The sequence below is a fragment of the Myotis lucifugus genome, unplaced genomic scaffold, assembly GCF_000147115.1.
Source record: "Myotis lucifugus unplaced genomic scaffold, Myoluc2.0 scaffold_217, whole genome shotgun sequence".
Classification (NCBI taxonomy): Eukaryota; Metazoa; Chordata; class Mammalia; order Chiroptera; family Vespertilionidae; genus Myotis; species Myotis lucifugus.
Genome location: NW_005871265.1, coordinates 294,120 through 312,783, shown reverse-complemented (window position 1 = coordinate 312,783; position 18,664 = coordinate 294,120). Strand labels below are relative to the sequence as shown.

Genomic DNA, 18,664 nt, shown 5'->3' with positions numbered 1-18,664 from the left:
AGGGACCCACACCTTTGCCACACTTGACCGCACTCCTGCCCCCCACAGGGTCACGCAGTCCTGGCCCTTGCAGCACTGGGCAGAGGCTGGCGAGAGCCCAACGCAGCCCCTCTGGGGCCCTCATCAGGGCTCCCGTGCCCAGCGGTTGGGTACATGTCACTTGTCTGCTCTGCCTCCTTCTTTCACAGGTTCATGAACAATGGGTCCATTCTGTCATCACCCCTCGAGTTTGGCATGGCTGCTCATTGCACTTGCAAATCTGTGGGTCTGCTTGGTTAACTATTTGTATTTTTACTGCCCACAACGCTGATATTGTTGTTCATGGCTTTTGTGCAAGACACTGCTGTCTTCCTTTCTTCTGCGCGGCTGCCGTGGTCCTGCGTGCCCGGGTCAGGATGTGCGCCCACCAGCCCTCCCCGGCCGCCCGCCCCCGCCCCGGCCTCCCCACACTGCAGGACCTCCGGCCCCCAGGCTCGGGTCCAAGATCTCAAACTCTTCTCTGGGCTCCCCCCCACCCCCCACCAGCCTGACGGGGCAGCCATCTCCCCATCCAACATCCTGGCCACGTCAACGCCACATAAATAATTTTCAAAGAATAACTTAGAAAAGTAGTCCCCCTCATACAACACAAACCAGCCACTAACAAAAAAAATTCCTTTAGCTCTAACTGGTTTGGCTCAGTGGATAGAGTGCCAGCCTGCAGACTCAAGGGTCCCGGGTTCGATTCTGGTCAAGGGCATGTACCTTGGCTGCAGGCACATCCCCAGTAGGGGGCGTGCAGGAGGCAGCTGACTGATGTTTCTCGCTCATCAATGTTTCTAACTCTCTATCCCTCTCCCTTCGTCTCTGTAAAAAATCAATAAAATATATTTTTTAAAAATTCCTTTACATATTTTAATCTATCAAACTGTACTCTCCTCCCATCATATTCCTATAAACATCTTAGCTGAACAGATGTGGTTTATTTTGTAATTATAAGGGAACTTTAAGAATCTGCAGGCAATACTATAAAAAATTTTTTAAAAAAAATACTAAGGGTATTAGTATAACCAATAGTATAGATAGGGAGACTAAAATATACACACTGGAACAGCTGATAGCTCAATTTTGAAAATTAAATGTATTTTAATAAACACTGCCTTTATAATTATTCAAAGCGTGTGTGTGGTTTTTTTGGGACACCCTATGTAGAACATAGTTCATCTCTACTATCTTCAAATGTACAATTCTGTAGATTTTAATACATTCACATTGTTGTGTAACCATCACCATCATCCGTCTCCCGAACTTTTTGCTCTTCTCTATCCCCATTAAATAATAATTCCCCATGCGCCTTTCCCAGCTCCTGGTAACCATCATTCTTCTGTCTCTATAAATTTAACTACTTTAAGTACTTCATATATGTGGAATCATATGATATCTACCCTTTTACGACCGGTTTATTCCACTTAACAGAATGTCCTCAGGGTTCATCCATGTTGTAGCACTGCCCAAATTTCCTTCCTTTTTAAGGCTGAATAATATTCCATTGTACATATATTCCACATTTTGTTATTCATTCATGTATGTATGGACACTTCAGTTACATTCACCTCTTGGATTTTATCAATAATGCTGCTATGAACATTGGTGTAAAAATATCTATTCAAGTTCCTGCTTTCAATTCTTTTGAAAATGAAGAATTATTGGATGATATGGTAATTCTATGTTTAATTTTTTAAGAAACCACTATACTGTATATTCCTACTACGATGCACAAGGTTTCCAATTTCTTCACATTCTTGCCAACACTTATTTTCTATTTTTGATAGCAGCCATTCAAATGGGTATAGGTGGTATTTCATTGTGGTTTTAATGTACATTTCCCTGACGATTGGTGATGCTGAGCATCTTTTCATGTGCTTATTGGCCATTTGTAAATCTTCTCTAGAGAAATGTCTATTCAAGTCCTTTGCCCATTTATTTAAAAAGTATCTGTTTTGTTGCAAGTATTACAGATGTTCCCTTTTCCCCCTACTGACCCCTTCTTCCCCACTCCTGTCCCTTCCCCAGGCCTTCACCACACTATTGTCTGTGTCCATGCGTTATGCACCTATGCATATAAGTTCTTTGGTTACTCTCTCCTCTCCCGTCCCCCTACCTCTAATTCATCAGTCTGTTGCATGCTTCCATTTCTCTAGACCTATTTTGTTTGTTTGTTTGTTTTGTTCATTAGATTCCACATGTAAGTGAGATCATGGGATATTTGCTTTTCTCTGACTGGCGTATTTCACTTAGCATAATACTTCCCAGGTCCCTCCATACTATCTCACCGGGTAAGAGATCCTTCTTTTTTACAGCTGCATAGTATTCCATTGTGTAAATGTACCACAGTTTTTTAATCTACTCATCTACTGATGAGCACTTGGGCTGTTTCCAGATCTTAGCTATTGTAAATAATGCTACTATGAACACAGGGGTGCATATATTCTTTCTGATTTTTTTTTTAGTTGCTATTATTGCTGAACTGTAGGAGTTCTTTATACTGTCTATTCTGGGTACTAATCACTTATGAAACATATAATTTGCAAACATTTTCTCTCATTTTTTATGTTGCCTTTTTAATAGTGCCCTTTGGTGCACAAAAGTTTTTTTATTATTTTGATGAAGACCAATTTATCTTTTTTTTTTTTTAATCTGGCCTTTTGATGTCACATCCAATAAATCACTGCCAAATTCAATGTCATGATGATTTCCCCCTATGTTTTATTCTAAAAGTTCTGGCTCTTATGTTTAGGTCTTCGATATATTTTGAATTAATTTTTTATATGTATTATAATGATTAAATAACTTTTTTTGCTTGTAGATATCCGGGTTCCCCTGCACCACTTATTGAATAAACTATCCTTTCCCCATTTAATGTCTAGCATTCTTCTTGAAAATCATTTGACCATATGTGTGAGGATTTATTTCTGGGCTCTCTATTTCATTGTTTTATGCCTGTCTTTATGTCAGTACCACACTATTTTGATTACTGCACCTTTGTAATAAGTTTTATAATAAGTATGAGGCCTCCAAGTGACAAGCTAAAGGCCAAACCTGTTCAATAAAAATCTGGAAAGAATCTAGATAGTCTACCCCACAGAATCAGGGTGCAGGTGGCAGCACTCTTGTAAAAAATTCCCTATAATGGGCTATCTACCTATAAAAAAGCCTAAGTGATCATTATGACTGCTTCACCGAACAACCAGTCAACCGGTCACTATCACACTCACTGACCACCAGGGGGCAGACGCTCAATGTAGGAGCTGCCCCTTGGTGGTCAGTGCACTCCCACAGCCAACCTCCCATGGCCCGCCAACCTCTCCCCCCGGCCGGCCCCGATCGGGACTGGGCGAGACGACCCCAATTGGTCCCGATCACCGGCCAGGCCAAGGAACCCCACCAGTGCACGAATTTGTGCACTGGGCCTTTAGTGTCTTTATAATATCTCTGAAGTAAATCATAGCTTATTTTTTGTTGGGTTATGGTAATTTAGAATGATATTTTTATAAAATTTATTTGGAGTCCTTTGGGTGCAGGTAAGATAATCCAATCTTATGGCATCTAAAGTACATAGCAGCATATTAAAAAAAAGCAAGAAAGCTGGGTTCTATATCCAGCCCCACATCTAAATCACGGTGTAAAGCTTGGACAAGATTATTACCTACTGTGAGTGTAACACTGAAATGGAAATACCAATATCTGTCCTCTGTAACTTATCAGATTGCTCAGTAAGAATAAAAATTTGCTTTTCAGTGAAAGATAGCCAATATCAATAAATTTAATAGTGGGGAAGGAATGGTACTAGCAGTTTGCTGCCAAGATTGTCGATCTCACTGACTTATGTAAAAAAAAAGTTTTAAATATAATTGTCCTGCATGCTCAAGTAGATGGTTCAGTGTTTTTCAAAATAGGAGACAATATATGACACAAGCTTTGGGGTCAGACGGAAATGGATATGAGTGCTGACTATGCCACTTACTAGTTCTGGGCCTGCATCTGATTTTGAGACTTAACTTCTCAAGTCCATGTGAACTCATGGATAGAATGTGAGAAGTACTCTAGTTAAGCCCACTGAGTTGCTCAAGAGTAAATTATTTGTTAAATAATTGATCCTTGTTCAGAGTAAATGTTAAGAAAGTCTTATTGTCCGGCCAGCATGGCTCAGTGGTTGAGCGTTGACCTATGATCTGGGAGGTCACGGTTCAATGCCCAGTCAGGGAACATGCATGGTTTGTGGGCTCCATCCCCAGGGTGGGGCATGCAGGCGGCAGTCAATCAGTGATTCTCTCTCATTATTGATGTTTCTATCTCTCTTTCCCCGTCCTTTCCTCTCTGAAATCATTAAAATATGTTGTTTTTTTAAAGAAAGTCTTATTTAGTTGTGTCAGTTTTAGGTGACACTGGACTCTCCAACTTTACAACAGTGGGCATCTTTTCCACATAAGACAATGTGTTTTGGAGATGCAATAAATTAAATTGCACTTACCCTATCTCCAGGTCGCACCATCGGTTCTTGCTTTGTACCTAATTTATGCAGAATGTTGTAAGCAACCTTCATACTTCTTGTCCAGAGTTTGCCTATCAACACAAATTATAAAGCCACAAATAATTGGACAAATGACTTTTCAGCTGTGTATAATGTGCACATTAAATTATATAGAAAATATTACTTTTTCATGTTAAGTCTTCCAGTAAGTTATATAGAGTCCCTGGAATCAAAATGGGAAATAAAAGCTAGTAACTCTGACCCAGCAAAGCTGAGAAGCCTGAACACTGGAATACAGTGCAAATACAGATACTCTTAGAGTGCAAAGTGCCAACAGCAAAGTCATTGAAAATTTTAATTATCACAGAAGTTGTGGGGAAAATTTCTGGGGAGCAAAGCAGGGCAAAGACCACGGCAATAGTGTGTTACAGCTAAATTACGTTGTGCAAAAATGACACACATTTCCTCTGTTAATGACTCCTGTCTTGTGTGACTGTAATGGATGTAAAGGGTATGTAAGACAGGGCCTGACCCCTCTCCCTCCTCAAGTCCTGCGTTTCTCAACTTCAAATATTTCTAGCTTCCGGGTTTTAGGAGAGTAATCATTGACCTTAGATACAGATACTGCTAAATATTTTGTATTATTTTAAAGATCTGAGCTCCAAAAACAATGAACACAAAGCAAGATTAATAAAACACTTCTAAAAGAATGACCAGCTTTGAAGAACTTGCAGATTTTAAATCCCTTCACCCCAGTGCCAGACTTTCCTGCAGCATCATCAAGGCAATAGTCAATGGTCTGAGATGTAACAAATATGACTTTAAAAATCTAACATGAGCTCTTGGACACATAAAAGTCTTTCAAAGCCCTGGCTGGTGAGGCTCAGTTGGTTTTAGCATTGTCCCATACACCAAAGGTGGTGGGTTCACATACCCAGGTTGCAGGTTTGATCCCTGGTTTGGGCCTGATGGGAAGCAGCTGATCAATGTTTCTCTCTCACACTGATGTTTCTCTCTCCCTCATCAATTAAAAAAAAATTTTTTTAAAAATCTTTTACAACTTCAGCGTCTAAGAGCTTTCAGAAGTAAAGTGTTAGAAGTTCTATTAATTCAATAACAGTATAATAAAGTTAAGGGCAATTTCAACTGTTTTCTATAAATAAAATCGCTGTTTTAATCTTTTTCCTATTTTATATGTAAAAGCTAAATTAAAAAGTTTTTGTTTACAATATATATTTTGAATTAAAAAATCTGATTTTATTTCATATTGGATTTTGCAACAACTCAATTAAGGTTATTAAACTGTTTACCTGCCACAGGATTTAGCAGATTGTCTCACCGTAGTGAATGAGAATGGTTTAATTATCTTTGATACTTCTAATTCCTGGTTTACAGTATGTGCTCAACAAATGTTTCTCTGTTTTATTAATGTCATGAGGAAGCTATACATTTTAGCATGCTTCTTGAGGACTTGAAGTAATTACTCAGTATGATGTTTTATTCATGCCCCGTCCTCCGTCCTCCATCCTCCCTAGATCCTTCTCATCAAGACTGGCTACTTCACAATTATTTGGTATTTTCTTTGGGATTATATTCCCCCCCAAATATATAATTCCTAACCATTACAAATCACTTGGGGGCCCTGGCCAGTGTGGCTCAGTGGTAAAGTATTGGCCCTTCCACTGAAGGGTCACGGTCAAGGGCATGTACCTGGGTTCCAGGTCAATCCCAGGCCTTGGTCGGGGCAAGTGCGGGAGGCAATTGATCGATATGTCTCTCTCACACCTCTCCCTTCCCCCCCTCCTCCTTTCCTCCCTCATCCCTCTCCCTTCCATTCTCTCTAAAAAATCAATGGAAAAAATATCCTTGGGCTAGGATTAATCAAAAAAAAAAAAAAAAGATAAATCACGCAGGGAATAATTTTTTTCTTAAGGAAACACTATTATATTGTGCCTCAGATCTCTTTAATGTGCACAATAATAGCGATTATAGTTGAATAAACAATTATAATCAGTTTTTTTTATAATGGAAAAATGTTGTGTTGTAAATGAAAATATCTATTACAATCAATTAGCACCAACTTCATCCTCAGCTTGGAACATTGAAGTTGATATCACCATAAATTCATTTAAAGCTAGATTATAATAGAGAGTTTGAAAAGGGCAACACACTTTTGGCAAAATTAAGAAATATACTTGATGTTTTTCAAAGAGAAAAAGAAAAAGTTGCTGCCTGGCCGTGTTGCTCAGTGGTTGAGCATCGATACAGGAACCAAGAGGTCACTGGTTCAATTCCTTGTCAGGGCATATGCCCAGGTTGCTGGCTCAATCCCAGTAAGGAGTGTGTAGAAGGCAGCTGATTGATGAAGTTTCTCTCTCATTGATGTTTCTATCTCTTTATGCCTCTCCTTTCCTCTTTCTCTAAATATCAATAAAAACATATTTTTAAAAAAAGAAAGAAAAAGTTGCTGATTTCAGTTAAAGAAGATAACAGTTCTTGACTGGTTTATAAAGAAGAAAACAAACTTCCAATTAAGAATGCTCTACCCAGGAAACTTATCATTTAGAATTGAAGGACTCATAGAGTTTACCAGAGAAGCACAAGCTAAACGAGTTTATCAGCACTAAACCACCCTTACAAAAAGAAGTTAAGGGGACTGCCTTAAGCTAAAAAAAAAAAAAGGATACTAATTAGTAACATTAAAACCTAAGAAACTATAAATCTCACTGGTAAAGGTAAATATATGGTAAAGGTTGTACATTAATCACTTACAAAGCTAGTGTGAAGGTTAAAAGACAAAAGTAGTAAAAATAACTGTTACTACAACAATTAGTTAAGGGATATATAAGATGAAAAGATATAAAGTGTGGCATCAAAATTATAAAATGTGGGAATGAAAATGTAGAGCTTCAGAATGCATTCAAACTTGTTATTATCACCTTGAAGCAACCTAACTTTAAAATAGACGATCATAAATATAAGGTGTTACATGTAAGCCTTATGGTAACCAGTAAGCAAAAACCCACAGGAGATAAATAAAAGATAATGAGAAAGGAATCTAAGCATACCAATAAAGGAAGTTATCAAATCACAAAGGAAGAGAGCAAGAGAAGAAAAGAACAGAACAACTACAAAACAGCCAGAAAACAATGAACAAAACGGCAATAAGTACATACCTATCAATAATTCCCTAAAATGAAATGAACAAAATCCTCCAATGAGAAGACAGAGTGGCTGAATGGATAAAAACAAACACGACCCATCTATATGCTTCCTATAAGAGAGTTACTTCAGATAAATGTAAGGACATACACTACTGAAAGTAAAGGGATAGAAAAAAAATATTTCATGCAAATAGAAACCAAAAGAAAGTTGGAGTAGCAATACCTGTATCAGACAGAAGTGATTATAAAACAAAGACTGCAATAAGAGACGAGGAGTATGTTACATAATGATAAAAGGGTCAACCCAACAAGAGAATACATTTGCAAATATTTATGCACCCAACATAGGAATACCTAAATATATAAAGCAAATGTTAATAGACCTAAAGGGAGAAATACACAGCAATATAGTAGTATTAGGAAACTTTAATAATACTCCATTTACATCAATGAATAGATCATCCAGACATGTTAAGGAAATATCAACCTTAAAGACACATTAGACAAGATGAACTTAAGATACATATATAGAACATTTCATCAAAAAAAAATAGTACATTTTTCTCAAGTGCACATGGCACATTCTCCAGGGTAGACCACATGTTAGGCCACAAAACAAGTCTTAACAAATTTAAGAAGACTGATATCATATCGAGTATCTTTTCTGACCACAATGGTATAAAATTACAAATCAATCACAAGAAAACTGGAAAATTCACAAATATGTGGAGGTTAAACAATATGCTACTGATCAACCAATGGATCAACAAAGAAATAAAAAAAAAATACCTTGAGAATAATGAAAATGGAAATAAAACATCCTAAAACTTATGGGATGCAGCAAAAGCAGTGTTAAGAGGGAAATTAATAGCAATAAATGCCTACCTTCAATAAATGCCCTGTTCCTTCAAGAAACAAGAAAACTTTCTAGAGCTTCCAGGTTGGTGAACACATGGAGATTTGGGGAAAGTGGTGTGCTAGGAGAGGGCACGGAAGCTCCGCAATGTCCCTTCCACATATATAGAACATTTCATTAAAAAAAATAGCACATTTTTCCTAAGTGCACATGGCACATTCTCCAGGGTAGACCACATGTTAGGCCACAAAACAAGTCTTAACAAATTTAAGAAGACTGATATCATATCGAGTATCTTTTCTGACCACAATGGTATAAAATTACAAATCAATCACAAGAAAACTGGAAAATTCACAAATATGTGGAGGTTAAACAATATGCTACACTAGGGAGAGGAAGCTGGACGTTGCTATGTGAGGTCATTACCCAGACACAGGGAAGGACAATTAGCATATTAGCCAGATGAATGGATGGATGGATAGATAGCTAAATATATTAAAATAATAATGAAGAAACAATCTGAACCTATTAAAACTAACATCAAGAGAAAAGTCAAATCTCATATACTGACAAAATTGTAGGAAAATAGTAACACCCACATATTCTTGATGTTACTGGCAAAATATTTTAGAAGACATTTTGATACACATATCAAGTATCATAAACCTGCTTTGACTCAGTAAACCCTTATTCTGAATTTATGTTATAGAATTATTACATTGCTCTAATTCTAATACAGTATGAATTTTAAGATGTAACATCAGTTTACTAATAACTTTTTAAAGGGAAAAAACAAATACTGTCCTCCATCTGGATACTGAGGAAAGAATGACGATAGGTTACACAGAACCTCTATTTTATTCATGTCATCCTCAGCAGCCTTCCAAGGTGTGTCTGACAACCCAGATTGTACAGATAAAGGAACTAAGTCTCAGGGAAGTTAAAAGACTTAGTACAAGTCACTCAGCTAGAAAATATCTACTACTCTAATCCAGAAAGAAAGGAGTGAAGATAGGGAATACATACAATGGAGTCACTTTTAAACAAGCTGCTAAAATGACTGACATTATGAAGGTTGAGGCAGGAGGAAAGTATGCATCTTGTTCTAACTCGCCTGGAGCAGTGGTTCTCAACCTTTTGGCCCTTTAAATACAGTTCCTCATGTTGTGACCCAACCATAAAATTATTTTCGTTACTACTTCATAACTGTAATGTTGCTGCTGTTATGAATCGTAATGTAAATATCTGATATGCAGGATGGTCTTAGGCGACCCCTGTGAAAGGGTCGTTCGACCGCCAAAGGGGTCGCGACCCACAGGTTGAGAACTGCTGGCCTGGAGACTTACACTTTGAACTTTCGGTCCTGCATCAATGCCTGGCGCTCATCTTCTGGACCACCTGGCATCCATCATCCTGACTGCCTGACATCTAGCTGATAACCATCCAGGGGCTAAGAATGCAGGACAGATAATTCAAAAAAATGTGCTTTTTAATAAAAGAACTTTTAACTTTCTTCTTTGGAACATTTTTGGTTTTTTTCCTAGCTGTGTTTCCTATTTGCAATCTCTAAGACCCTTGAACAAATCTCTATTGTTTATTAAAAAAAATTTTTTTTTCAAATAAACAACCTACCTTTTATACCAAGGAACAAGAAAAAGATCAAATGAAGTCCAAAGTTAGTAGAAGGGAGAAAATGACAAAGATTAGAGTAGAAATAAATGAAATACAGACTAAAAAGACAATTGAATATATCAACAAAACCAAATTTGGTTTATCAAAAATATAAACACCATAAAGAAAAAAAGGGAGGATTCAAATAAATAAAATCAGAAATGAAAGAGGAGACATTAAAACTGATCCCACAGAAACACAAAAGATAAGAGTCTACTATGAACAATTGTGAGCCAACTAATTATAAAACCTATAAGAAATGGAAAAATTCCTAGATACATACAACCTTCCAAGACTAAATCATGAAGAAATACAAAATCTAAACAGACCAATTACTTGTAAGGAGAATGAATCAATAATCAAAAATCTCCAAAATAACAAAGTCCAGGACAAGGCAGTTAGTTTTACTGGTGAATTCTATCAAATATTCTAAGACAAATAGTCACAATCCTTCTCATACTCTTCCAAAAAAATAGAAGAAGAGGAAACACTTTCAAACTTATTTTATGAGGCTAGCATTACCCTGAACCAAAATCAGACAAGGATGCCACAAGAAAAGAAAATTTTAGGGTAATGTCCCTGGTGAACATAGCTGTAAAAATCCTTTACAAAATATTAACAAGCCAAATTCAACAATACATTAAAAAGATCACACACCATAACCAATGCATCTATTCCAAGGATGGTTCAACACTCATAAATTAATCAATGTGATTCACCATATTAACAAAATAAATGATAAAAAAAATATGATCATCCCAATGCATGCAGAAAAAAAATTTGACAAAATTCAATATCCATTTATGATGAAAACTCTCAACAAAGTGGATTTAAGAGAATGTAACTCAATATAATAAAGGACATATATGACAAGCTAACATCATACTCAATGGTGAAAAGTTAAAAGCTTTTCCTCTAAGATTAAGAACAAGACAATGCCCACTACACCCAGTATTAGAAGACCTAGCCAGAATCATTTAGGCAATAAATAAATAAATAATAAAAAAGAAATAAATAAAAGGCATCCAAATTGGACAGGAAGAAGTAAAATTGTCACTAATTGCAGATGACATACTATATGTAGAAAACTCTAAAGACTCCACCAAAAACCCTGTCAGAATGAATTCAATAAATTTGCAGGATACAAAGTCAATATACAAAAATCTGTTGTGTTTCTGTACATTAATAATGAACTATCAAAAAGAGAAATTAAGAAAAAATCCCACTTAGAATAGCATCAAAAATAATAAAATACCAGGAAATAAATTTAACCAAAGAGGTGAAAGATCTATACACTGAAAACTACAAGACATTGATGAAAAATATTGAAGATACAAATAAGTTAAAAGGTAGTCTGTGCTCATGGATTGTAAAAATACAGGCCCTTCCCAGATACTGTGTTTTCATCAGCATTGACCCTCTACCAGCAAAAAGGTTATGACTTGCTGAAGGTTCAGGTGATGGTTAGCACTTTTTACAAATAAAGTATGTATATTTAAGGTATGCACATTTTTTTAAAACAATATTTCACACTTATTAGACTACAGTACAGTGTAAACATAACTTACATTGGAAATATAAAAAATTCATGTGACTCACTTTATTTCAATGGTCACTCTTTGCAGTGGTTTGGGATTAAACCTGAAATATCTCCAAGGGTTGTTTGTATTGTTAAAATGTCCATGCTAGCCAAATCAATCTACAGATTCAGTGTACTCCCTATCAAAATCCAATAGCATTTTTTCATAGAAATAGAACAACTCTCCTGGTACAGATGGCTTCACAGGGGAGTTTTATCAAACATTCAAAGAAGAACTAAAAGCTATCCTCCTCAGACTATTCTAAAATATTCAAGAGGAAGCCATACTTCCAAGCTTTTTCTATAAAGCCAGCATTATCCTAATCCCAAAACCAGATAAAGACACTACAAAGAAAGAGAATTACAAGCCAATATCCCTGATCAACTTAGATGCTAAAATCCTCAACAAAATTGTAGCAAATCAGATCCAGCATTACATTAGAAAAACATACACCATAACAATGTGGGATTTATTCCAGGGATGCAAGGCTGGTATAATATCTGCAAATCAATAAATGTTATACATCACATAAACAAACTGAGAGACAAACATCACATAATCATATCAATTGATGCAGAAAAGGCATTTGACAAAATCCAAATCCCTTTCTTGATAAAAACTCGCAGCAAATTGGGAATAGAGGGATCATACCTCAACATAATAAAAGCCTTATATGACAAACCTACAGCCAACATCATTCTCAATGGGCAAAAACTAAAACCATTTCCCCTAAGAACAGGAACAAGAAAGGGATGCCCACTCTCTCCTGTTTGACATAGTACTGGAAGTGCTAGCCATAACAATCAGACAAGAAGAAGAAATGAAAGGCATCCAAATTGGAAAAGAAGTAAAATAGTCATTATTCGTCGATGACATTATATTGTACATAGAAAATCCCTAAAGACTCCATCAAAAACAATCCAATCAAAAAATGGGCAAAGGATCTGTATGTCCTCTTTTGAAATAGACACTTTTCAAAAGAGGACATACAGAAGGCCAAGAGACATATGAAAACATGCTCGAAGTTACTAATCATTCGAGAGATGCAAAACAACGAGGTACCATCTCACACCTGTCAGAATGGCTATCATCAACAAATCAACAAATGACAAGTGCTGGAGAGGATGCGTGCACTGCTGGTGGGAATGCAGACTGGTGCAGCCACTGTGGAAAACAGTATGGAGTTTCCTCAAAAAAATTAAAAATGGAACTCCCATTTGTCCCAGTAATCCCACTTTTAGGAATATATCCCAAGAAATCAAAAACACCAATCAGAAAGGATATATGCACCCCTATGTTCATAGCAGCACAATTTACAACAGCTAAGATTTGGAAAAGCTTAAGTGCCCGTCAGCAGATGAGTGGATTAAAAAGCAGTGGTATATCTACACAATGGAATACTACGCTGCTGTAAAAAAGAAGGAACTCTTACCATTAGCAATAGCATGGATGGACCTGGAGAGCATTATGCTAAGCAAAATAAGCCAGTTGGAGAAAGATAAATATCACATGATCTCACTCATTTGTGGAACATAATGAACAACATAAACTGATGAACAAAAATAAATCTAGAGGCAGAGAATCATCGAATAGACCGTCCAATCTCAGGATGGGGTGAGAGAACAACCAAAGGACTCGTATGCATGCATATAAGCATAATACATGGACACAGATAGTAGGGGGGTGAGGGCATGTGCTGGGGGGTGAGAACAGCTGGGGATAGGTCAATGGGGGGGAGGAGACATATGTAATACTTTAAACAATAACGAATTAAAAAAATAAATAGAACAACTCACTATCACTAATCATCAGGGTAATGCAAATCAAAACCACAATAAGCTATCACCTCACACCTGTTAGAATGGCTATTATAAGAAAGATAAGAGATAACAAATGATGGCAAGGATGTGGATACAAGAGAACCCTTGTGCACTGTTGGTAGAGATGTATTTGGTGCAGCCACATTGGGAAACAGAATGGAAGTTTCTAAAAAAGTTAAAAACAGAACTACCACATGATCTAGTAATTCCACTCTGGGTATTTATCCAAAGAAAAGAAAAACACTAACTCAAAGAGACATATGCATCCCCATGTTCACTGCAGCATTATTTACAATAGCCAAGATATGGAAACAATCTAAATATCCATTGACAAATGAATGGATAAAGAAAATGTGGTATATACAAACAATGGAATATTACTCAGCCATGAAAAAGAATGGAATCTTGCCATTTGCAACAACATGGATGGACCTAGAGAGTATTATGCTAGGTGAAATTAGTCAAAGAGGGGTATACAAATAGCATATGTTTTTACTTATATGTGGAATCTAAAAGCAAACAAACCCTAAGCTTATTGATTCAGAAAACAGATTGGTGATTGCCAGAGATGGGGGTGGGAGGTAGGCGAAATGGGAGGCAGACAAAAGGCACAAACTTCCAGTTGTAAAATAAATAAGTCACAGGGATGTAATGTACAGAATGTAAAATAAATAAGTCACAGGGATGTAATGTACAGAATGGCAATACAGTTAATAATACTTTGCTGCATATTTAAAAATGGGAGTTAATACATGAAATTCCCCCAGAGTTAAGGCAAGTTAAATCGATATTTTAACTGGGGAAACAGATATTGAGGCTCTGAGACAGCCATGTGCATGTTTGGGGGAAAAAGAGATATTGAAATGATGTTAAACTCTCTTATTACATATAAATTTTAACTTTACTTTGATTTGAGGGAGGACTAAGCTCTGTGCGGGGAGTGTAACCCTGATGGGGAGGCAGGTAAGTGAGGAAGGGCGATCAAAGGTCATGCAGAGCACAGTGACTATTTAACATGGAAACGGAGGTGGGAGCCTGAGAAGCACATCACCAACAATGCAAAACATCAAAAACATACAGAAAGGTTGCCTACTAATTTTATAACTCAAGCATCTAAATCCCTTTAAATATTTGGGACAAAGGTCAAGCCATAACTTAGAAAGAGAGAGAGACAGAGAGAGAGAGAGACAGAGAGAGACAGAGACAGAGAGAGAGAGAGAGAGAGAGAGAGAGAGAGAGAGAGAGAGACTGCAGCAAAGCAAAATGAATGAGCAGAGCTCACACTAAAACTAGAGAGAAGGTAGAGAAGAAGACTGAGAAGTTTTCAAAGTGAGGCATGATAGAAGGAAGTTAGTTTGAACTTAGCATGATTTACTTTTATTAATCAGCATGATAGAATGCCATGTGTTCTCTTCATATGCTCTTTTATTTATATTGGTAAATGGAAAGCATAAGATTTTTAAAAGTTTGTTTACAACCTTCACCCACCATCTGTATTTTCTACTGAAGATCCTGTTTCTCAGCTGGGAATTCTGCTGCCCGAGGGCTTTGAGAAAGCTACATTTTAGAGCTGAATGTAAACTACGTACAGCAAACGGCCTAGCCCTTCGATTAAGCCACGTTACTTGGTATTGGAACAATTCTACTCAATAAACTTTTCTCAGCATCTTTTCAGCAACATCGATCATTAATGTTAATCTATTTAGTGTTTCTACCCCTGTTTTCCAGTTTTCATAGTCCATTATCTATGGAACACAGAGAGGGAAGTCCCTCTAGTACACTTATTTGCAAAAATTTATAGATTACGTTAATTGTACTGAATGAAGAATTAAGGGATAGCTTGTTTCTCTTGTTTTCTGCAAAAGCACTTTGCAAACAGATTTTGTTTCTTCTGAATTATATATGTCAAAGAGCTTAGATACACATTCTTTAACTACCGATCCCCTCTAAAACCATGAATATCAAGAATTTCACACACATTCCAACATCTTGTTAGAGTGATGATCACTAAGTTTTTGGATCCATTTCTGGATTTTACTAAAAAACATTTAATAAATAATTTTCATATTCAAACCAAATAATTTTCCTGAAATAGCTCCTTTCAGATTCCATTTATTTCGGGACCAGAAACATAAAAGCAGCACAAATATAAACTAGCCACTCTGACAGTGGCAGGTGTGCGCGTAAGCAAACAGAAGGAAGACAAGCCTTATGGGATTACCGTAAGTGAGGATGTACAAGGGTTTCCCATTTGTGTCCATCGTGGTCAAGCACGGGGCCTTTGGTGAGATGGTTCCCCATCGCTGTAATGCAGCTTCTAACGACGGGGGCCAATTCGTAACCACACCCAGCTGCTCCCCTCGCATGGCTAACATCTGTGCTCCCTCTGGCTTTGGCTGGTTCGGATCTGGTTGTTGAACTAAACACATGTGGACACAAAAGGCTTTTTTAAAAAAAATACACTCATATTGGCACAATCACGATTTTATTCATTTTAAAGGAGCTAGGAGACTTATACTTAAGGTATAAACTGATTAACACACAGAAAACTTGTTTTCCTAGAACCAGGGCTATGACCTACATATTAGCCTCATGAATGTAATGGAGATACTTAATTCTTACAATTCCTTAGGCCCGTGGTCGGCAAGCTGCGGCTCGAGAGCCACATGCAGCTCTTTGGCCCCTTGAGTGTGGCTCTTCCACAAAATACCACGTGTGGGAGCGCACGTACAATGCGATTGAAACTTCATGGCCCATGCGCAGAAGTCGGTTTTCGGCCTGGGCAAGTCTATTTTGAAGAAGTACTGTTGATATTTGGCTCTGCTGACTAATGAGTTTGCCGACCACTGCTAGGCAATTTGGGTGAGGTGCCTTCGGAGACCCGAGTGCATTTATAAACTGACAGCAAGTAAAGCTGTGTATCTGAACATGCTTAGAGTCTAGGACTGCAACAACAACTGTGTTAAAAATATCAATTACTGCCCGGCTGGTGTGGCTCAGTGATTGAGCATCAACCTGTGATCCAGGAGGTCATGGTTCCTTCCGTTCCCGGTCAGGGCTCATGCCGGATTGCAGGCTTGATCCTCTGTGGGGGGTGTGTAGGAGGCAGCCAATCAATGATTTACTCTCATCACTGATATTTCTCTCTCTCTCTCTCCCTTCCTCTCTGAAGTCAATAAAAAAGTATTTTAAAAAATCAATTATTAACATAGACTACTAATTCTGGACTCAAAAGAAAAAAGAGCTCAAATCTTTTGAGCTGAATGATATTTCACCCTGAAATACTGAGGTATAAATTTAAATTTGCTACAACTACAACAAACAATGAGCACAGACCATATTTTCTTGAGTAAAACAAAAATAAATGCTTCACAATAAAATACAATTTGCCAAACTGTTTAGAAAGGTGAGAAGTTGAGTTTTTTCTCACTTCTGGAAGAGGTTTTTCTCTCCCAGCGTATGATTGACAGTTCCCACCTGCTGGGCAGAAAATCAGCTATATCTTACTTGTGATGCAAAGAATAAGAACACACAGAGTTTGCATTTGATATAAGTATTTTGCTTTGACTTTAAGTGGTTTGTGTTAAAAGGCTTGTGTGCACTTGGTCGTTAAGATACCCACTCCTGGGTTTCTATGGAGCGGCAGCGAATGGGACTGGTTGCACGCTCCTTGCACTCCTCTTAAACTTACTCAGAGGGAACTGTGTCACTGTGGCAAGGTTTTCTATAATTTACTTGCATTTCTGGAAGCCAACAGAGTCCTTTTATAAAGAAGCCTGGCTTGTGGGATGTATCTGAGTACCTTACAGGACCCGCAGGAACAGTACCTACGGTTTCTAGACAAGATTCCCGTCTTGTTCTTAAAAAGAAAAAATATCATTACAGTTTATGGGATCACGGGGACATTGGAATAAACAGGGGTAGGAAAGGGTTCTTTTACCTTCTAACAATTCTTCAAAGTCGTCAACAAAGAATTCTCGTAACGGTGGTCGTTTTGGTCGTTTGAGGGTATTGACAAGCTGTTGAATTTTTGCTGATACCCGGCTACTTACCGGCACTCCTGAAAAACAGAACCACAGGCAGACGGACTTTAGTCCAAGCACCACAGTGAAATGGCCAAGCCGCCCACACCCACTGCCCCATCTCAGGGCTGAGAGAAGCAGGGATGGGCTTGAGACTCAGCGTCCCTCGAAGTATCACCTCGGCGATGTGCAGAGTGAAGACATTCTACTGGGTGGAGAGTCACAGCACACTGACCCTGCTGGGAACCCGCAAGAGGGTAGAGACTCAGCAGAAACAATTCTCGTTTACAACTCCATGAGCCATCCTGATCTGGTGATGTCAGGAAGAGCTCCAACCACAGGCGGGGCTCGGTCCCACCACTAATTCCGAAGACAGGGCTTGTCACCTTCTCACGAACACCGTCTCTGGCCCCCTCTTTCTAAGGGGATGAGAGAGCTGAGGCAGCAGAGAGACCCTCCCTGAGTCCCCGACTCTCCTGAGACCCCTGGTGCTGGGCCTCACTGGGCGAAGAGAACATTTTGCCAGAGACAGTGAATTTGGGTGCCCTGCGGCATCTGCACGGCCAGCCCCCACACCCAGACCTCCTAACCAAAGCAAGGGGACTGCTTCCTACAAGCGCCTTGGCAGGCCCTGTCCACGCAGGTGACAATTGAGTCCCTCCCAAGTGTTCCAGTTACTCTCTCCTGAGTAAACATTCAGGCAACACATTCTGGAAGCACAGCAATTAGTCTCTAAATTCAATTTCTGAGAAACGCAGAACACTAGCATACGTTTATCCACGTGTACTGAGAAACATTTACCCCGTGTTACAATAATAGATTTCTTACAACAATGAATGACATTTTGAAAACTGAGCAAGTGAAATGATCCATGAAAAACACAAGAAGTTTTAAAATTTAAAATAAATAACCCAAATTATGAAAAAAGGAGTGCCAAGATGTTGGCCTTCCTGTTTAAATGCACTCCCTGCAGGCAAATCTCATTATCGCTTACGGGTGCGTGGAAACGCACACCTGGTAGCCAGGGGTGTGGGAACCTCA

The 18,664-nt window shown here is 38.1% G+C and overlaps 1 protein-coding gene across 1 annotated transcript in view; it reads right to left on the bottom strand.

Annotated features, from left to right (window-relative positions):
• DIP2C (disco interacting protein 2 homolog C) overlaps positions 1-18,664 on the bottom strand; it is a 173,695-nt gene that overhangs the window by 99,886 nt on the left and 55,145 nt on the right. The window contains exons 8-10 of the mRNA XM_023761777.1: positions 17,542-17,661; positions 15,823-16,020; positions 4,511-4,602 (exon numbers count right to left, since the gene is read on the bottom strand). Of these exons, the coding sequence (XP_023617545.1) occupies positions 4,511-4,602; positions 15,823-16,020; positions 17,542-17,661 (410 nt within the window). The remainder of the gene's footprint in view (positions 1-4,510; positions 4,603-15,822; positions 16,021-17,541; positions 17,662-18,664) is intronic.